This window comes from Gobio gobio (genome assembly GCF_949357685.1).
Source record: "Gobio gobio genome assembly, chromosome: 18".
In the NCBI taxonomy this organism is placed as follows: domain Eukaryota; kingdom Metazoa; phylum Chordata; class Actinopteri; order Cypriniformes; family Gobionidae; genus Gobio; species Gobio gobio.
In genome coordinates this window covers 43,180,381-43,197,414 of record NC_137111.1, presented here as the reverse complement: position 1 = coordinate 43,197,414, position 17,034 = coordinate 43,180,381, and the positions used below count along the sequence as shown (strand labels likewise).

General features: G+C 39.4%; 1 protein-coding gene across 3 annotated transcripts in view; it reads left to right on the top strand.

The window, feature by feature from the left end:
• runx3 (RUNX family transcription factor 3) overlaps positions 1-17,034 on the top strand; it is a 70,116-nt gene that overhangs the window by 37,244 nt on the left and 15,838 nt on the right. For 2 of the 3 annotated variants that reach the window (XM_079843324.1, XM_079843325.1), the window contains 3 exons: positions 555-711; positions 2,021-2,125; positions 15,273-15,431. In XM_079843324.1, coding sequence (XP_079699450.1) covers positions 555-711; positions 2,021-2,125; positions 15,273-15,431 — 421 coding nt within the window. Of the gene's footprint in view, positions 1-554; positions 712-2,020; positions 2,126-14,529; positions 14,587-15,272; positions 15,432-17,034 lie in introns of all 3 variants that reach the window. The other variant, XM_079843323.1, reaches the window with a different exon arrangement.

Below are 17,034 nucleotides of genomic sequence, written 5' to 3'. Positions count from 1 at the left end.
GTGCTGACATAATTCTGCTTATCTGATAATATGAACAGAAAATGAACAAATCACGTCAGAGACAATTCGGCACCTTTTTTCTCCATTCGAGACTCTGCATGGAACATTTATTGTTGTTGTTATTATTAATAATAATACATTTGAAATATAGCAATCTTTTGTATAATTATCGCAACGTAATTTCGGTTATAATGTTTTATGTGCGAAAAGAATGTATTACTATTAGGCTATATGCAGTTGTTATTCATATCTAAATTGTGTTTATTTTTATATTTCACAACCGTGAATTTATGTCAAAAGTAGCTAACGTTAATTTAAATCAAATTGCTTCTTATAGGCTAGATTATATCTGAAGGAAGCGATGTTCTCGCGTAGCTAAATCTAAATAGAATAATATTAACATTAAACGCCAATACATTATAATCATGCATTTCAGTGTGAGAAAGATTATATTGTAATAATTATTTTGAGGGTTGCAACCCGGATTTGTTTGGTTTGTTGGGTTTGTTTGTGTTGCTGATTAGGTTTGTTGGGTTTCTGTGTGTGTTTATCAGGTGGTGGCTCTGGGTGATGTTCCTGACGGGACTCTGGTCACGGTGATGGCGGGGAATGATGAGAATTATTCCGCGGAGCTGAGAAACGCGTCCGCCGTTATGAAGAACCAGGTGGCGCGGTTCAACGACCTGCGCTTCGTGGGCAGGAGCGGCAGAGGTGCCACATCTACCAATCTGTTTGTGTATCTGTCTGTCTGTGGTCTGATGCATGCATGCGGTTGAAATCAAACATTGTGATTTAAAAAAAATAATAATTGAAAGCATAGCAGTTATTTTTTCTTCATTCAGACAAAGACAGGGACACAACTCCTGAGATTCATAAACTGACATGCATTTTTAATGTAGATTTCGTAAACAAATTGTGGAGCAAAAATATAAAAAGGCTAAAACAGCATCCCTCAGTTACTGGAGAAATAATTCCCCCACAGCAGAATTTTTCTTAAACGATTTGTGCTTTACAAACCATCTTGTTTACACACCTAAAAACTCCCTACCTCTTACATAGCTCACATTCTTTCACAAGCTTTTCCTTCTCGTCGTTTTCCTCTTGGCCCCGCTCCTCGCACTCACATTTTTCCTGTAAATGTTACACTTTAAATAGTTGCAGACGGATGAGTGGAAAGCGCCGCAGTGTGCGAATTAAAAGTACCTTTCATTTCTGCAGTCAATTACCCCACCCTCATAGCCCTCATACAAGCCACGGCTTTCTCCCCCTCAAAGCGCAGCTTCATTGCATTTAGAGATCACACACGCACGCACACACACACATCCACACAGACACAGCGGAGTCCCGGGAACAATCTGGAACACATTGTCTGACTAATCCACATCATAAACGCATTTGAAAGCGCATCAAAGCAGTAGTGCTGTCTCTTTTCAGAGGAAACTCATTCATTTCTCCCAGCTGTATGTGACCCACCTCGCTGGGATTGTGCATGAATCTTTATTTCATACAGCCTGAGGGAGTTTCTATCTTTACCTGAGGGTTTTTTCCGGTATGGGCAACGTTATATAACAAAGTTATTTTTTACAACCATACATAGATATTCCTGTATGCCACTTTCCATCTTAGGAAAAGTATGCAAATATAATTTAAAGATTATTTTGTCGTCTGCACATTGCTAAAATACTGCCCGCACAATGTTTGTTATTGTTGTAAACCACAAATACTTTCCCGGTTCCTCGCTGGTACACTCAATCTGACTCAACATACCGACATTGGGGTTGAAAAATCTGAAACCACATGCTTCTATTTTCCCATTTTTCTTCACAAATTGTAATATTTTCAGAGAAAAGTCTATTTTAAATTTAGTTTGCTTTAATGGCAAGCTACATGAACATGCTAACAAGCTTGATTTGACAATGTTGATGCTTATTTCCAGGATTAAATGAATTTTTTGGATCATGCAATACATTTTCAAACCGACAAGTGACATTGTATCTCTTTGTCTTCCTGTCGTCCTCAGGAAAGAGCTTCACTTTGACCATCACAGTGTTCACTGGCCCACCCCAGGTCGCCACATACCACCGTGCCATCAAAGTCACCGTGGACGGACCCCGAGAGCCAAGACGTGAGTACAACTCCCCCTGAATGACAACCAAAAAGAGCGTTAACCCGAGGTGTGCGACCGTTTCCAGACAATGGCAACATTGTCTTGGTTTGGTAACCACATCTTTGCATGACAATTTTCTGCTTTAACTCAAATGGCGTGTTTTGTAAAGTATTAGAATTATTCATTTGAACTGATTTATGATTTGGACCACACCGCTCATGCTGTGCGTTTCTTTGTGCATGCAACCAGTGCAGTATGCAAAGAAGGTTGTGGTGTCTGCTTTATTGATGCATTGTCTGCATATAGTTTCATGCTAGACTGCAAATCACGACTGTTAAAACTGAAAGCGAGGGAACGTATTTGAGGAGGGGATATGAGATGAGACAGTCTCTCCTTTGTGTCTGCTTTATACCGTGTTATTTACTGAAGTAAAAACCAAGCTTAGCCTTTAGAACACGTGCCAAGTAAAACAGATTAGATAATCAGTTGGTGCCTGGAGATTTTCTTTTTGTAGAGCTGGTATGATTATTGCGCACTTTGTTGCTAAATCGGTGAAGGTACGTAATAGTTTTGATATTATTCTATGTTAGGTGGAGTATTCAGAAGGGGCGACGAGTATTTGAACTATTTTCAGAGCACCGACGGCTTTAAAAGACCTATGAGTCATCCGTAGATGATACCAGGGAACAGAGCCACTGTGTGTTTATGTGTGTGTGTGTTCCCAAAACGTACCGTACAGTGCATTTCTGTGAGTAAGTGTTAATTTCGATGTCTCCCTGTATTCTCGTGTTTGGGTTTATACATACCTGCACAGCAGCATGTGTTAATATTAAACAGCGAACAGTCCTTCGTGGTCTAGATGGTTGCCAACCTCAGATGTCAGTTGTGGTGTGTTATTAAGCCTTTTGGGCACAGAGAGTAAGGGTGCGTCTCTGAGCCGCAAACACAGAGGGTTCAATGAAAGTGGCCACTCTCTCTGACCAACGGGGTCAGCAGTGCCTGACCGCATTAGAGCCGCTGAATTAACACAGCACTGAAGGCCTGCTTGGGGTACAGATCCATAACACTAATGCAGCCGCGACCACAACCAGAGAGAGTGAGAGATAAAGGATAAAGTCAGTGCTGCTGTTTACAGAGTTGTTGTTGTTTTTTTGACAGCTATTTTGTCATATTTGTTCGTACACTAGCCCCCGAAAATAATTTGGACGCAGTCATGAATTTATTGTATTGCACTAGATATCAAACCAAGTGGCATTTAAATAAGGAGAGCACAAGTACGTGTTTCAAGCAAAACCACAGTTTTGTTTGGTTTGAAATAATAAATCAAAGTGTTCAAAATGAAAATAAAATGTATTGTGAAACTTTGTGGGTGCAAAAAGGGATGTTAGGTGAATCCCATGAAGGAGTCAAGAACACGCCAGGCTCACATTTAAAAAAAAAAAGAGAGAAAGAAATTATATTTTGCTTAAAGAGAAAGCTTAATGTTAGGATGAATATTTTGTTTATTTGTTTGCATTTCAACATTATTTTTGTCAATTAAGCACATCCTCCTGCCAAAGTGCCAATTTTCAAAAAAATTAATGTATTCAATTAATGTTCTAATATATAAATATAAATGTACAATTGTATTATAATCTTTTTTTTACTGTATTACAGCAATGAGAACTTAATTTGAGTGAAAATGTGCTTTATAATAATTAAAATAATAATAAAAAAAATTGTAATGTTTGGAATGGTCTGTGGAAAGCTCTAGGCTAGCATCACATTACCAAATGCCATTTGGTTTTATATTTAGTAAAATGCAATGACATGTAATAATGCAAAGTATATGCAAAATATGCCGGCACTTTGTTTATGCTTTTGTTATGCGTGTAATGCTATATTTCCTCATGCATGTCCTATTCATCATGTTGACTGATTGACGTTTGGCCTGTGAGGATTCTTTAGAGCAGTTTCCTGTAGAGCGGGTCACATTGGCATGGCGTGTCTGACCTGTAGCCTACGCTCACTCAACTATCACTAATGAACAGGTGCTTCAGACACAATGCAGTGGCAAATTGTGTGCGTTTCCATTAGGCTTGGAGTAGGCGAAATTACTTCAGACTCTGCAATGAATATGAGACTGTTTTTAATAAACAATAAATGGTTAATAATAATCTGTTATGTTTAGATCCCCTATCAAAAATGTTTTTTCGCCCAGTGCAAAAACCCGGAAAAAAAACTTGCGTATGTGTATGGAAGTGACCGGAACACTTTGCTCAATTCGGATTTATTGATCAGATCCGATTTGTTTTGTATGGCTGTTCACATAGTTTTTTAAAAATGTGGCCAATATCAGATTCCAGTGTGAACAGATCATGGTCCTGAACTGACCCGCAAGTGCAAAAGAACAATAGAAAGACGTCAGGAAGTAAGCGATTAGGTGTTATTCATAGCGTGATCTGCCACAGAAGCCGGCGAATTGAAAGGCGAGAATATGAAAAAAGAGAGCATTGTTTTTAAACATTTATGATACATGCCCTCATGTTTTGCTTGTACATAGAGCTGTCACTCTAATACGAGTTCTGACACATCACTGTCGTTTCATTGACTACCTCTTGATAACTTTGGGTATGTAACATTTTTGAAGTGACCCCCATGAGCGCAGAATTTTGACGTGAAAGTCACATGAAGTCCAATATGACTGTTCATACTGAGGTTGCATTGCAAAACCTGACCTGCATCACATATGAAAGTGGCCCAAATCGGAATTGAAAAGATCAGCGTCCATGTAGTTTGTGCAATTCACACTGTTGTGAGAAAAACAGATCTGAGTCGGGACACTTTTACCTGCAGTCTGAACTTTGAATTTGCTGTTTGTGTGTGAAATGTGCGCTGCAGTTTGTGTGTGTGTGTGCGTGTTTGTGTGTATTATACTTTTGTCAGATATGTTGTGTTGATGGCATCTTTCATGAGAAAAACCACACCCTCTCCTCCCCCAGGCGCGGGCTGACTGAGGCTGTGTGTGTACTTTGATAGTGCTGCCAATAGAATAATACCTCATTAATGTTTACCTGCGAAGTTGATAAACCTGATAGACGGGACCCCCCCACACACACTCAACATACAGAAACACAGGCATCTTGAAATGATGAACGCTCTCCATACTTAGTGTAGATAAAGTGGCCCCTTTAGTCGCACTTGAAATTACATTTCTTTGTAATTATTTGTGAAATTTACCAGCCATTTCCGAGTGAATATTGTTCACCATATTATACACAAACATTTTTTTCATTGTGCATAAATGTTATTGCCTAACAACTTAAGCCAAGCATTCATTTTAACGAAAGATGCATGCATGCAACAACAAAAAAATCACAAGTTTGTTAGAATTAATTGCAAAAATGCCTCAGAAAAGTGAAGTTAGTTCCTAGAAAAGCGTATGCAGCATTCGAGCACAGATGCCAGTTGAATGGATATTGTATTAAAAAGACAAGAGAACCCGGGGTTTCGGGTTCGACTGTATTTGCATTTTGGCACACAGCTCGTAGAGGGCATGTAAATCTGTTAACAAAATCAATTGCTGTGTTATTTTTCCACAGATATCCCTCTGTTTCTGTAAATAAAGGAGTGTACTTGCATACATTACTATGTGTGTGTGTGTGTGTGTGTGTGTGTGTGTGTGTGTGTGTGTGTGTGTGTGTGTGTGTGTGTGTGTGTGTGTGTGTGTGTGTGTGTGTGTGTGTGTGTAAAAAAACACCTGCCAGGTGTGTCATCCATTAAATAATGCATGCCGCACCCGTAAAACATAGTTCTGCATATTGTAGATAAAAATAGTGAGATAAAAGTATAAATAAAACTCCTAGGCTCTTTGGGAAAGTCTGATTGCACGCTTTAAAGGGATCACATCTGCTGTCTTTTTCTTCATTTGAGATCTTTCGTTCCTATGGGAGAACATTTGTGCGTGCATTCTGCAATTTTGAATGGTGGTATCATCACACTAATGCTATTAACAGTCGTTCTGCTATCTATGCATCATAAGAATGTTTCTTCAAAGCAGCGCTAGTGGACATCGCTAACGGCGAGTGGCAGCTTTCGTCACCACTGACGCTAAATATGAATAGAGCCAATATCGGATGGCAAATGAATGGAATGCGTTTGAAAAATGAACAGACGTTTCATTACAGTGAAAACAAATGGTCAAGCATGCAGTGCAGATTTAGCCACTGAATGTGTGCATGGCTGCCATAGCATGCATGCAATGAATCCTTGCAGATCCTGGAGCTACAGCTCAGCGTGTCTTTGAGGATATAAAGGATGATTCTGTCCTCGTTATCTTCACCTCCCAGTCATATTTTCTTTTCTGACAAGAGAGGCATCGGGGTGTTTACACCCCTGCACAAGTCACACACTCTAAATTTCTCCATCCGTCATTTTCTAAGCTCAACCTGTGTTTATTCTTTGAACCAGCAGACACCATTAGCAGCTTTAAAGACTAATTTAATAAAGTAGCAAAATAAAGCACCTCACAGTGCATGATAAACATCTGAGAGGAATTGGGTAGGAGAGACAGAAAGGAGAGGGAGGAGTGTTACGGGAACATTATAGTGAATCATCTGTTTATTTTTCTGCCATTTTTAACAGTGAGGAAAATTCTGCAAATAGCCTAATTGAAGAAGCGAGATGTGCCCAGACTTCCAGTAACACACACACACACACCAAGCTTGTTGGGAAAAGGAGAATTTCTCTCTGTCAAAGCATAGTGTTTCAACATTTTAAATGGGTCATATCATGAGGAATCAATTTATCCTTGATCTTTTGAGATAAAAGACTTCATTGTGCCATGAAAACTATAACTTTCCTAGCTCAAAACTTTCTAACATGTCTCGTTCCGCACTTCCACAACTTTCTGACGTCAGACAGATACATATGACCATGACCGCCACACATTAATGATGTCTGTTTGAAGTTCAGAAACTGAACGAGGAAGTAGAATAAATTCTATTATTTATAAAAATGAGAAGGTCTGAAGATAAGATTAGTGGGGAAGTCGGTCTAACTCTGGAGATCATTCAGATGAATCCCATTATTAGAAACGAGTCTTAAGTTTATTTATTTAACAAAATCGCTGATCATTCCAGTGTGATCTGAATAGATTAAGAAGCATATTTCAGTGCAGATTGTCTCGAGAGAAAAAGTAATGAACGTTGTGTCTTATTTCACATATGCAGAAGACATCGATATAAAAGTCTTAAAGACACAGCAGCAATAAACGATTTGATTATAAGGCTGAGAGAGAAGGTGTATAATGGGCAAGACTAATCTAAATGATGACCCTTTTTGGCACAAGAAAACCTTTACTAACACTGGACATCAGGGAAGAAAATAAATAATAAAAAAAAGTATGATATGACCCCTTTAAAGGCAAGCACTGGATTTGTTTGTGCATATGCTTAGCTATAGTTTGTGGACAAAACTGTCCTCAAAAGTGAACTTGATCTGACAAAACCTTTAAATTATAGGTTTTTCTTTTATCTCTTTCCTTGCCTATGACAAAGTACTTCCCCGCCAAAGACGAGATTTTACGGCTTTCCGTGTTTTCACTGTTATGCGGTAGGGGGCGCTATTTTCTCCTGAAAGAGTACTGAATCTCCTGATCAAAACACAGGAGAAGAAGATGCAAAAACAAGTGAAAGCATATGTAATCATGTGCACATGTAAAATAACCAACATGTCCTACAACCAATACGCCTATATAGGTCGTTGGTCACTTCCCTGAAATACGACCCATAGGAGCGTTTACTATAGTTGTGCCCCTATCGACAACAGGACACTTTCATTTTAATACTTTGTTTCCTTTTATCTGCGTCATATTCTCGGGTTTGCGTTGCTCAATTGATAGAGCATTGCAAAATACAACATCATGTGATCATGTAATCGTGGGTCCGATCCCAGGGAACGCATGTGCTCATAAAGTGTATATGCACTATAAATCTCTGGGTAGGTTTAGGGGTGGGGTGGGTGCAGTTGTTAATAAAAAAAAAAGATTTTTGCTAAATGGAAATATGACAAATGGTGATAAAAAGTCCACACATTGCATTTAAATGAACACGCTTTTTGATTGGTAACGACAGTCATACGTCATTGACGACAGACGTAACACAACACTGTCATTATTTTTACGCCAGCTAGAGGGCGCATGACTTCGTAATAAGGTGCTTAAAAAACGACCCATAGAGTCATTTTTTTTTTTGAGGACAGTCTGAAAATAACAATATCATCAATTTTAAACAGCATATAAATCAAAACGGCCTACTGTTAATGAAATGTCGACCCGGGACGAGCTAGGACTGTGAAGCTTTCAATCTACTCCATCTATGTTTTGATCATCGTTCTGAATCTGATCCAGATGTAGTTTTTGATAAAAAGATGTAGACTTTTGATAAAAGTCTTCGGTTTTCTCAGCTTTTTGCTCAAAATGGTGCTTTTTTATGAAACGTACCCACATTCAAGTGTTGATTAAAAAAGAATGCATGAAGCTAGAATAAAACAGGTTTTTTGTTTAAATACATTGCATGTTCAGATACCCATACAACAAAATAATCTGGGGGCCATGAAATGTTTGTGAAAATGAAAAACTCTGGCGGGGAACAGCCAACTTATTTAAAAAAAAATGCTGGGTTAGGGTTAGATAATTCTAGAAATTATAATTAAACAACATTATATATAGTAGATATATTAGATAGCTAAGTAAACGATTGTAATTGTGTGAACTATAAGACTGAAACCTATTCTGCATGACAGATATATCTCTGTATCAGTTCTCACACTCCTGCAAGCTGCAAGAGTCAAATAATGTCGCAGACACACACGCGTGGGCGCTTGCCTTTTGAAATCAAGGGTCTCTTCCTGCCCTTTAACACCTCAAGCAGTTCTCATCAGAACACCTCTGTCTTTCAACTTCTCTGTCATCTCCTCCCTAATTTCCACTCCATCTTCCAGAATAATCTCAAATAAAGCCATCAGACAGTCAGTCTCCTCTGAGAGCTGCACATTTGAAGGGCCGGGTGAAATTCCTCACGCTGAAACTCAGTTGCGTTTGAATTTCATTAGTTTGGCACGGGAATGCGCTCCTAAATCACACTCTTAACACAAAGTGTGCTCGTTCCTTTGTCCTATAAAACCCAGGCATTATATTTCAGAACATTCCAGCTGTGTACAGCCAGCAGAGAGCAGAACACCTCCGTTAGATGCATGTTTGCTTCAAGACACGGTGTGCTTATAAGAGTCAATTGCATTTCGCATCATCTGGGTCAGAAGGGTTTCTTGGTTTGAGTTACAACTAGGTCAACCAAAACCAAGCAAACACCAAATCACTCATATGCAGGTGCATGCACATATGAATGCAATAGCACTGGCATGCACACTGACAGTCAAAACTTCGGATGCAACTAATTGTTGATTATTATGACTATTTTACACATTTGAGAAAAAGAAGAGCATCATGAGAATTATGTTGTGAATTAGGTGTGAAAAACTATTGTGAAACAAGTCTTTCACAATTCAGTCATTAATCATTTACAAATGATCATTTTTGAAAAACGTTTCCTCAAGAAGTGTTATAAATGCACACATCCAAAAACACATATGTAATATCTCACTGAAGTCACAAAAAAACCCACAAACACATGTGTGCTGTTACACCCTTTTTGTCTTTAATGCTGTTTTTCTGCATAAAACCTGAACAGGAAAAGCAAAGAGGGCGTTACAAACACAGAGAAAACACAAAGCGGTGGGTGACTGCCTCTGGCTGGTGTATTGTCTGATGGATGTGGGCACTACTGAAGGGTCTTTATCTCACCTGCTCCAACTTGCCCTAGAGAATGAATCAAGGATCCGAGATAATAATATAAGAGACTCTTTATTCCCACGGGACCATTCGAAATTCTTTCTACAATTTCCAACTGACGAGAACTGTTTGAGAAAATTAGGTGGTTTTTAATTAGGTAAATGCAGCTTTAATTTATGTAGTTATAAATAATTTCTTCATTTTCATGCATATATTTGAAATCAGTACGAAAGTTACTTTTTTGGGGATCGTCTTTCTCCCAGAGCACTTCTGATATCCTTAAAATAAATTTTTGAGGGGCAAAAAAAAATCTGAAAACAGAGTGGCGTGTGCAGTTTGAGGTTGAATAGAGGCTCTGTTCTGGATTTTAGTTTACCGCCCAACACACTTCACTGGCACAAACCCACTTCCTGTCATGGGCTGATGGGATTGGTCACGCACTGCTCTGACATCACGACAACTCTCAGATGGACAGAGAGTGAGTGTGCGAGTGGTTCGAAAAAGAAGACAGGTGCAGTGATCTTAGCAGATGTAGAAACGTCTCCAGCGTTCGTTACTACGGAAGCACACTTTCATCTGAGGCCTCGGTTTCCACACCTGACGTACGCATAAACTCACGCCCACCAACTGTCAACTACAACGGTGGAGGACAAAACAGGTGGAGGGCTACATTCATTTAACACAATGCATTTTCAGAGCTGATGGTAACCCTGTTGAACAAATTCAGACTACTCTCATCCTCAGGTGGGCCGCCTGAAGTCTGTACACACACCATCTGAAGCATACTGCACATAAAAATAGGAAACGCTTGTTCGCGTTTTGGGAGATCCAAGTTTTTTATCAGTCTGCCTTAAAGCTGTTTACAAGATACCGAGTTGATCCAAGTTTTTTATCAGCCTGCCCTGAAAGTTGTGTTTACTGAGATACCGAGTTGATATTGAATGAGTGCTTTCCTTGAGTTACCAAATTAAATTTTTCCCTGTCTTTTAATTAGAGTGTTGTCTGTAAATGTCACATAAAAGTCAAAAGTAGGCCTAGGATTTCTGCAGAACTATGAACTATTTTAATGACACATGGCACATGAAAAATGATTGATGAAAATAATTGTCTGCAAATTCATCACATCTTTTGGTTGATTACAGTTTTGATGTTTTTAGCAATTAATAAGAGTCTAATAAGTACTTTCAAATATTTTTGATTGTCCCTCAAAAAAGCAGAAAATCCAGCAAAATCCATTTGAGCCTGCTTATTTTTCTACAGCTCCAAACCTTCTTCTGTCGGTCGCGTTAAAGAACGCGTTACCCTCAGTCTGTGCAGATCAATTTCACAATGTTATCAAGTGCCTATCAGCCCCATTTATAGACACCCGTACAAATATTAACAGTGTGCCCGCCGTAACATGTCTGGCCCTCCACAGCGAATGTCGTATTTCAGCCCAGCCCAAATGCTCGGCCAGCGCTAAAAGAGCCTGTGTTCTGTCTGTCCAAAGGGGAACATTTGTTTCTTTCTTTTCATCGTTTAAGAGAGAGAATGAAGAGAGAGAGAGAGAGAGAGAGAGAGAGAGAGAGAGGGAAGGAAGGAAGCTGGGCGTATCAGTCAGTTGATCAGTGCGAGTATGAAAGCTGAAAGTGTGCAGAGAGGGCCTCTGTGTACACATACTCCATGTGCAGAAAGTACGGACTCGAATGAACGATGACGATTGCTATATCGCAGAACTGTTAGTGGGCCGGATGGTTTTACTCTATGGAAGGGCAACGATGAAACTTGTAATGCTAAAATAGAGCAGGATGTGTCTTAAATGAGTCAAGATGAGGAAGACATATGAGAAAGTCTGTTATTATTGGTGTAAATTAGTGAGGGGTCATTCATGAACTTGTGTGATGTTACTGTCCATTTCGATTCATGAGTGAGTCATTGAATCATTCATTCAAATGATTTGTTCGAAAACACTGATTCATTCAGAAACAAATTAAGTGATATATTAATGAGTGATTAATTGAATCATTTACTCAACCGATTCATTCAAAAACATTAATTTGTTCAAGACCCAATTCAAGTGACAGTCATTGAGTCATTAAATCATTGATAATCGAGAATTATATGATAATCGAGAATGATTATATATATATATATAGTAAATATATTGTTTATATAATTTGTATATAATCTGATATATAATATAACCTGACAATCTGATAAAGCTTCTACTTTTGTGACTTGACAAATTACATTTCAGTACAAATTAATCTATGCCACGTGAAAAATGACACATAACTTAAAAACATGAACATGAGTGAGAATTTGATTTGAATATCTTTATAATAAGAGGTTGCAATGTACATGTATATCTCAATCATACAGTGTCTGTTGCGGTTGTGTTCATCCCAGACCATTTCCCCATGACATGTGCGTGTATGTGTGTGTATGACAGAGATCCACTCTAATTAGTGTGTCTGTGTGTATCCTGTGGTTATGATATCATTCTCACAAAAAGTCAACATTCCTGTCTAAGTGCCCCCTTACCTATGAAATATTCATTCATCCATAATAATTCAGACAGGGTGAATGTAGGCAGGGCAGATGTAGGGTTTGACCCCACAGCCATCCAGGAGAGACACTGCCCACACTAGTGCCTGAACAGAAAGGGCTTAACTGTATGGCTTTACAAGAAGATATAGTACAGTATCTCACACTAAAGTGATTTAAGAGTACAGCTTTAACACAAATGCTTACTAAAAGTAAGTGCCTGAGGCTAAAAAAGTAATATTTATGACTATATGCATTGCCTTTGACTTGGTTGCTTATAAGCTGTAAAGGAGTTGTTTTGCATTTAAGTATGAACTTTGTCTCAGTTTTTCCCCCTGAAATGTATTGAGAGAAATGAAAATAGACAGAAATGAGTCACACATACAGAGTGTGGATAGCAGCTCATATCATTATGATTATAAATTTGATTGTCATTGATTGCAGATTTTCTCAAGTGAAACATCTGAAAAGTAGGAGAACAAAAGTCTCTAGTTGTTTTCTATTTAATCTCATTGTAGTCTTGGAGAAACAGCTGAGAAATGATTTTTTATTTCCTCTGGGATTATGTGTTTGTTTATCTCACACTTCATAAACAAACCAAAAAGTACAAAAAATGACTATTTACCATTTAGATCGAGTGAGAAAGGGAGACGGTGCATGGCAACAAATGGAGGGAGCGATAAACTAACAGAAATATTACCCCAGGGGTAAAAGAAACGTGGAGTGATGTATTGCCCTTGGGTGAAAGAGAGGGCAAGAACTCACAAAATCCATATCACAGCGTCTGTTATCCCTCTATATCTGAATAAAACATTCAAATACAGCCATTACTCCACATTAAAAACCACAAAATGTTCACATGTTCTTCACACACACCACTGATAGTCACATTAAACTCATCCATTAGAGCTGACTAGACTACACACATGATGATGATGATGGTGTGTGTGTGTGTGTGTGTGTGTGTGTGTGTGTGTGTGTGTGTGTGTGTGTGTGTGTGTGTGTGTGTGTGTGTGTGTGTGTGTGTGTGTGTGTGTGTGTGTGTGTGTGTGTGTGTGTGTGTGTGTGTGTGTGTGTGTGTGTGTGTGTGTGTGTAATGGCTATTGAAGTGGGATGGCAACTTATTGTCTGTGATAAACACACACACACACACTCACAGCAAGGTTTTTCTTGGTGATTTCCTCTGTGGATCATCAAGCATTACGTGAGTCACGACTGAGTACACAGCTCTGTCTGAAAGCCATAAGCTCTTTTCCAGACCATTTTACCCAATATTTGTGTATTTTTATGCTTATTAGAACATGATGTTGTTAGTTTTGTGAAATGCTAATGTCAAACTTTATTGCCATCATTTGTGTGTGTTTGTTCCTGTGTGAGTTGCTGCCTGTGTGAAGTGTTCCCATAGTTAGACGGCAGCTGCCTGTGTATTTTTAATTGCTATATGAAAATCTGTCCTTTTTTATAAAGAGAAAGGGTGTTTTCTGTAAATTAATATTATTAATATACACTCACCTAAAGGATTATTAGGAACACATACTAATACTGTGTTTGACCCCCTTTCGCCTTCAGAACTGCCTTAATTCTACGTGGCATTGATTAAACAAGGTGCTGAAAGCATTCTTTAGAAATGTTGGCCCATATTGATAGGATAGCATCTTGCAGTTGATGGAGATTTGTGGGATGCACATCCAGGGCACGAAGCTCCCGTTCCACCACATCCCAAAGATGCTCTATTGGGTTGAGATCTGGTGACTGTGGGGGCCATTTTAGTACAGTGAACTCATTAAGCTTTGTGACATGGTGCATTATCCTGCTGGAAGTAGCCATCAGAGGATGGGTACATGGTGGTCATAAAGGGATGGACATGGTCTGAAACAATGCTCAGGTAGGCCGTGGCATTTAAACTATACCCAATTGGCACTAAGGGGCCTAAAGTGTGCCAAGAAAACATCCCCCACACCATTACACCACCACCACCAGCCTGCACAGTGGTAACAAGGCATGATGGATCCATGTTCTCATTCTGTTTACGCCAAATTCTGACTCTACCATCTGAATGTCTCAACAGAAATCGAGACTCATCACACCAGGCAACATTTTTCCAGTCTTCAACTCTCCAATTTTGGTGAGCTTGTGCAAATTGTAGCCTCTTTTTCCTATTTGTAGTGGAGATGAGTGGTACCCGGTGGGGTCTTCGGCCCATTCTCCTCTGACCTCTAGCATCAACAAGGCATTTTCGCCCACAGGACTGCCGCATACTGGATGTTTTTCCCTTTTCACACCATTCTTTGTAAACCCTAGAAATGGTTGTGCGTGAAAATCCCAGTTACTGAGCAGATTGTGAAATACTCAGACCGGCCCGTCTGGCACCAACAACCGTGCCACGCTCAAAATTGCTTAAATCACATTTCTTTCCCATTCTGACATTCAGTTTGGAGTTCAGGAGATTGTCTTGAACAGGACCACACCCCTAAATGCATTGAAGCAACTGCCATGTGATTGGTTGATTAGATAATTGCATTAATGAGAAATCGAACAGGTGTTCCTAATAATCCTTTAGGTGAGTGTATCATATTAATTATGTATGAGACTAGTGTGACAACATTTCTTACTGACTTGGTAACTTTTATCTGGTATGTGCATGATACTAGAGAGGGAATGTTTAATGTAATGCATAACCATGTAGTTTATATAGTCATTGAAGTGCATAGCAAGTTTGACATTTTTGGCTTGATTGTTTCCTATACATTGTCTGAGGGATGTCAAATTTATGTTCAGGTTCATTCTCACTCTAATCATTTCTCTCTGCAGGTCACCGCGTGAAGCCGGACGACCCTCATAAGCAGTTTTCCGATCGCCTGAGTGACATCGAGCGTTTCCAGAGGGCCAGTCTGAGGATGAACCCTGGCAACGGGACCGGCCGCCCCCACCAATCCCATTACAGTCCCTCCAGCACCACACAGATACCAGGTGTGTGTTTTGTCCCTGGATGCCCTACAGATCCTGTGTATGTGTTTGTTTGAGTCAGACGTTAGCTCGTCCCAACAACTCGCACCTCGACGTCTGGAATCTAGCAACCCCTCTCGATCTCGGCTCCCACGTCAGCGTGTGTGATAGTGGGCGAGGATACGTTCTCAGACGCATGTTGAGCATGATGTCTGCTAGCAAAACAGCAAAACTCTCACGCTCTCAAAGGCACGTATTCTCTTCGCTTACAGTCTATCTTTCTATTTTCTGTCCCTCTCGCTAAAATAGACACACACCCAGGCACTTTTCACACCCCACCCTTCACTCACCCCCTGTTCTCATAGGCGGCAATGTGTGTGTTGCTGAAATGTGCTTCTTTTATTCATTCTTGTTTGCTCACTGTTTCTGCAGCATAGACTGAATCACTCACATTTCTAAAGAACTCAAACTGGTGTGTTTTTACGACCACGAGCAGTCGTGACTCATGTTTCAATCAAACTCTCATAGTCGCTCATCTCTGCTCAGCATTTGCTAAGAAAGATCAAGAGTATTTTATTTAGTTCTTTCAACCATTAGGGTCGCAAACTTATGAATTTATTCCCCATTACTCTCAATTTGTAAGTTGGATAGTGTTTGTAAGCTGGATACACAGTGAAATCTTGTATATCAAACATCAGATATGTTTTGATTGGCTTTGATTTCGTTAAACAATTGCGCCTTTTTTATTTGTTTTTGTTTGCTCGCTGCATCTGTAGTGTAGGCAGAATCGCTCATATTTTGTGAAAACTCAAACAGAGTTGGCGTGTGTTTACGATTATCTAAGCAGTCGTGACTCACATCTCTCTACGATTCAATCAAAAAGCGAGAAAGACCAAATGCTCCCGAGGGTCATATCACGGCCTGCTGTTCTTTCATCTTTCTTTTAATCTTTTGACCATTCGCACTTGAAGTCAAATCATATATATATATACAGGGCTTAACATTAACACCCACCAGCCCGCCAAATGCGGGTAGATTTCAGCTGTGGCGGGTAAGGCAGCCACTCCCACTAGCCACTTTGGCGGGTTGAATATAATTTGAGCCTATACAGCCAAATGAAATGCCAAGACCGTCGTATCACAAAATGACAATTCAATTATAATTCTTTATTGATTAACTTGCAGTTAGTGAAAGCGGGATTGGCGGAATCGTGCTGATTCGCTCTCTTGCGTGCGCGCGATCAGTTCTCCTTACGCCTGAATAGTCAAATACACGCGCACACAGATGTCAAAATGTCCATTGTGTGGAGTATCTCGCATGAACACAGTCGGTTATGGCTTAAGTGTACGTAAACAGGTGGGTAATAACTGGATATGTGTCAGAATATTGCGTCCATGCATTCAGCAGCACAAATAAATACCGATCTGTCATTCATCTTAATCAAACAACTACGGATGTTAAATACATCTATACATATTAAATAAACCTACTGTATCTGAAAAAAAAAAATTTTTAAATGCACTTTTGTTTTTATAATTTGCTAATTTGCTTCTTTGTTCTTTTATATAGCCTTACAAAAATAACTTGTGTATTCAATTTCTCATATTAGCCTATGCTCATATTGCCC